The 4,598-nt window shown below is 54.5% G+C and overlaps 1 protein-coding gene across 1 annotated transcript; it reads left to right on the top strand.

Annotated features, from left to right (window-relative positions):
- Positions 1-1,052: 1,052 nt before the first annotated feature.
- Mchr1 (melanin concentrating hormone receptor 1) lies at positions 1,053-4,585 on the top strand. The gene is made up of 2 exons (XM_015501774.2): positions 1,053-1,728; positions 2,975-4,585. Exons 1-2 carry the CDS (start codon positions 1,647-1,649, stop codon positions 3,952-3,954), a joined length of 1,062 nt encoding a protein of 353 aa, XP_015357260.2. The 5' UTR covers positions 1,053-1,646; the 3' UTR covers positions 3,955-4,585.
- The last annotated feature ends 13 nt before the right edge of the window (positions 4,586-4,598 follow it).

Here is a 4,598-nt window from a genome sequence, read left to right as displayed (position 1 = left end):
TTTTTTTTTTTTTTTTTTTTTTTAGTACTGGGAATTCAACCCTGGAGTTCTCTACCACTGAGCTACATCCTTAACCCTTTTTAAATTTTATTTTGAGACAGGGTCTTGCTAATTCACCTAGGCTGGCCTTGAACTTGTGATCCTCCTGCCTCAGCTTCCTAAGTAGCTGGGATTACAGGTGTGCACCTTCGTACCTGGCTACTTGGCAAAGTTTTGAGAAAGAGGTCAGAAGACCAGGGAAGTTGGAGTGCTAGAATGGGATTTATTACTTAAGACCACAGAGCCCAACTGCTGACTGAGTTCTCCAAGGAAGCCCAGAGGGCACCCCTTTCACTAACATGGTAAGGGACACTCGGATCAGGGGGCATCAGGGAGGAGGGGCACTCCATTAGAAACATGCTAAGGGTTCCACTGAACCTGAAACTAAGCTATCATCGGGTTTTATTTAGGCTCCTCATGTGGTAGCTCAGAAGGCTAAGACGGGAGGGAGTGTACTGGTAAAGATGATCGACTCTACTTGGTGTGAAGAACCAGGGTGCTGCTACACAATTGGGGGCAAGAAAGAACAGGTCTAAAATTCAGGAGTGCCTCTTTGTGCCTCTGTGCCCACTGATGAGGGTTACCAAGCAATTGTGGTAACTAAGGACTCAGCCCCTGAGTCTGGTCGTGATGTGGCAGCAGATCTTGAGGGAACATCCTTGAAGCATGCAGCAGGACAGCCTTCGCAGGGAATTCACTGGTGCCCACCCCCTTAGAGGCTGTTCCTCACTGACAATCTCTCTGGGGGGCTTATGTCTCGGGGATTCCCAGGTAAAACTTCAAAGACCTCAGAGCATTTAGAAAAATAAAACATCTATAAACTCAGTCCCAGCTGATCCTGCGCAGATGGGAATTTGTCTCTTCTGGTTCCAGAGGCCCTGGCCCTTGCCAGCATGGAGTGACCTGAATCACCCCTGAGTCCCTGGCATTCAGCAGCCCACAGCTCCTCGGATGCCGGCAAACACACCAGTGAGAGGTTTGGAATCCACTGAGGCACAGGGAAGGAGCCCAGGCTGACCTCCAGCGTGCATGAAGGCAAACATGCCTTTGATTCCCAAGTTCTGTGAACAGCCTGCCCCGGCCCCTGGCATGTGGCCCCACTTCTTATACCTGGGGTCAGGGGTTGCCAGGTTTGTCCTGGCCTCCCAAAGGAGGCAGCCTGTTTGCTTTTACCATCTTGCCTTTGAGGAGACCTTGATCCTCACGTAAGGCAAGCCGCAGCAGCCCCTGTGTGCACAGAAGACCGCCCCAAGAGCCAGTGAGAAGGAAGTCCCCTCCCTGATGGGGCCGCCTGAGCCCAGTGCCTGCACTCTGCAGGCAATCAGAAGCGGGAGCTGCAGCCGGGACTGAAGAGGTTAATGTGCATCTGCCTCCGAATGTTAATGTGTCTAGGTGATGTCAGTGGGAGCCGGGAAGGAGGGAGAGGGGAGAGCAGTTGGGCTTGGAGGCAGCAGAGGCTGCCAGGCTACGGAGGAAGACCCCCTTCCAGACTGCGAGGTTCACAGCTCTGCTTTGGGACGAGGCGGGGACAGGCACTGGAGGTTGCCGCAGCCTGCGTGGGTGGGCAGGAGCTCAACTCAGGGGAGCAGGCGACCCGCACCAGCTGAATGGACCTGCACGCCTTGTTGCTGCCCACTGGCCCCAATGCCAGCAATGCTTCCGATGGCCCTGACAACCTCACCTCTGCCGGTGAGTGGAGTTGGAGGGGAGTCCTTCCCCTGATGGGCTGGGGGTGGGAAATGGGAAGGTTTCACCCAGGAGCCAAACTGCTTGGGAAACTTTATCACAGTTCTTGGAGACAAGCTCTGCAGTTGGCTTTGCCTGGAGGGGAAGGAGAGAAGTGGACAGAGGTGGGCAGGGCAGAAGGGGCAGGAGCACAGGAGAGGGCAACGGCGCATTCCAAAGTGGCAAGGGATGGTGGCCAGCCGTGAGGGAGGCAGGGGAAGCCTTGCTGATGAGTTCCAATACGCTTTGCAGAAAAAATTCTGGGCTGGAAAAGCAAGCCTGAGAAGCTGCCGGGTAACATGGGAGACAGCAGGAGCCTGGCTCACTCACCTCACTGGGGGCTCCTCTTACTCGCACTGGGGTAACGGGGTCTGAGATGCACTGACTGCCCTCTGGCAGAAGCTGTGGGAAGCGAAGACTTCACAGAGCTTGAGGGGATTAACTTTTCTGGTGAATTAAGCTTCCTGACATTTCCAGAGCTGCAGTGCCCTGGGATTCTAGCTTTGAAGGAGAAGGGAAGGAAGAAAAAGAAGAAGGGTTTGAATGGAGGAAATTTTCAGGCTGCAGGGTTGCAATACTCAGCTTCTATCTCTGCCTGACTCAGAAAGCTGAGGCTGGTGTGGGAACTGGCCAAGGAAATTCCTGGTAGGAGTCTGGAGCTCCCAGGGCTGCAAACCTGACCTGGGCTCAGTGAGCAAAAGGCTCCCTGAGACATCATCCACAGCAGTGCCTGGGAATTAGTGCCCGGACTCCAGCCAGGGAATCCCTGAGATGAAATGATAGGGGTTGCAAATAGACAATGCATGCACACACAGACACACACAGAGACACACATACTCTCATGATTATTATTATTTTTTTGGACAAAATTTTCTGTTGAAACCCAGACATCTACAGACTAATTCTCCATCAGTCAGTTGTGGGTCTTGACTCTGTGACTTCAGAGTAGACACAGGAGGCAAAGAATCGGGTCTTTCAACTCACAAGTGGCTTGGAAGAATCTGGTAGGATTCCCAGGGAACAGTGGAGGAGGGCAAGGGGACAGGATTAGCAACAGTGTGGAGAAGAAGGCTGGTGGGAGAGAGTTCCAGATGAATGTGGGCCCCGGAGCTGAGACAGTGGGGAGGGTGAAAGGGAAGCCAGAGTCCACTGGGGGTGGAGCGGGAGCAGAGGCCATGTCACGTGGAACACTTACTCCTTCTGTCCCCAGTGTCACCTCCTCGCGTGGGGAGGGTCTCCTACATCAACATCATCATGCCTTCGGTGTTCGGCACCATCTGCCTCCTGGGCATCGTGGGGAACTCCACGGTCATCTTTGCAGTGGTGAAGAAGTCCAAGCTGCACTGGTGCAACAACGTCCCTGATATCTTCATTATCAACCTCTCCGTGGTGGATCTCCTCTTTCTCCTGGGCATGCCCTTCATGATCCACCAGCTCATGGGCAATGGCGTCTGGCACTTTGGGGAGACCATGTGCACCCTCATCACAGCCATGGACGCCAACAGTCAGTTCACCAGCACCTATATCCTGACCGCCATGGCCATTGACCGCTACCTGGCCACGGTCCACCCCATCTCTTCCACCAAGTTCCGGAAGCCCTCAGTGGCTACCCTGGTGATCTGCCTCCTGTGGGCCCTCTCTTTCATCAGTATCACCCCGGTGTGGCTCTACGCCAGGCTCATCCCCTTCCCCGGGGGTGCTGTGGGCTGTGGCATCCGCCTGCCTAACCCAGACACTGACCTCTACTGGTTCACGCTCTACCAGTTTTTCTTGGCCTTTGCCCTGCCCTTTGTGGTCATCACCGCTGCCTATGTGAGGATCCTGCAGCGCATGACCTCCTCAGTGGCCCCTGCCTCTCAACGCAGTATCCGGCTGCGGACAAAGAGGGTGACCCGCACAGCCATCGCCATCTGCCTGGTTTTCTTTGTGTGCTGGGCACCCTACTATGTGCTGCAGCTGACCCAGTTGTCCATCAGCCGCCCAACTCTCACCTTTGTCTACCTGTACAACGCGGCCATCAGCTTGGGCTACGCCAACAGCTGCCTCAACCCTTTTGTGTACATTGTGCTCTGCGAGACATTTCGCAAGCGCCTGGTCCTGTCGGTGAAGCCTGCTGCCCAGGGGCAGCTTCGCACGGTCAGCAATGCTCAGACAGCTGACGAGGAGAGGACCGAAAGCAAAGGCACCTGACACTTCTCCTGCCATCCAGATACCTCCTAGTCAGGTCACCACAGCAAGCCATGGGGAGACGTAGAGAAAAACCCAAGGCCACCCTGGGGGGAGGCAGGGAGGCTGGGTGAGGGGTTGCTGCAGTTAAATATACTATGGGGCCCACCAATTGCTGAGGAGAATTGGAGTCAGCTTGGGGGACTTCTGACCTCAGAAATGCCATTGGGGGAACAGGATGAGGGTTTTGGGTGGAAATGTTTGTTTGAATGTTCCGTTGAGCCCTACATGTGTTAGCTCCCATGTGTCTTTTTCCCAAGGGAAGAGGTGGAAGGCTCCTAGCTGAACTTGTTTAAAATCAGACAGGGCCAGCAGATGGGCAGCAGGGCCACATCGTCCAGGGCCTTTGGGAAAAGGAAAGATGGCGCAGCCCAAATGCACTTTCCCATCTCTGGTTGGTGTTAGAGAAGGCATCCTTTCTCCCAAGCTGGTGGGTCACAGAAAGAGAAGCCTGTTGTCTTCTTTCCAGCATGCTGTGTCGATTTCCCTTTCTCTCTAGGGGATGCGTGTTTGCATTGGGGGTGGGGCTCTGAACCCCACAGGAATTAAAGCCCATTTTGCTGAAAGATCTGATTAGGAGAAGAGGCGGGCAAGCTGGGGTGGGTGGG

This window comes from Marmota marmota, unplaced genomic scaffold (assembly GCF_001458135.2).
Source record: "Marmota marmota marmota unplaced genomic scaffold, marMar, whole genome shotgun sequence".
NCBI classification, from domain to species: Eukaryota; Metazoa; Chordata; class Mammalia; order Rodentia; family Sciuridae; genus Marmota; species Marmota marmota.
The sequence above is the reverse complement of the archived record's forward strand: the minus strand, read 5'-3'. Positions and strand labels throughout refer to the sequence as shown.

What these genes read in the sequence shown, in the direction of transcription:
- Mchr1 (XM_015501774.2), top strand. Translation starts at nt 1,647, where the DNA reads ATGGACCTGCACGCCTTGTTGCTGCCCACTGGCCCCAATGCCAGCAAT. An exon ending in TGACAACCTCACCTCTGCCG is followed by an intron (nt 1,729 to 2,974) that starts GTGAGTGGAGTT and finishes TTCTGTCCCCAG; the next exon opens with TGTCACCTCCTCGCGTGGGG.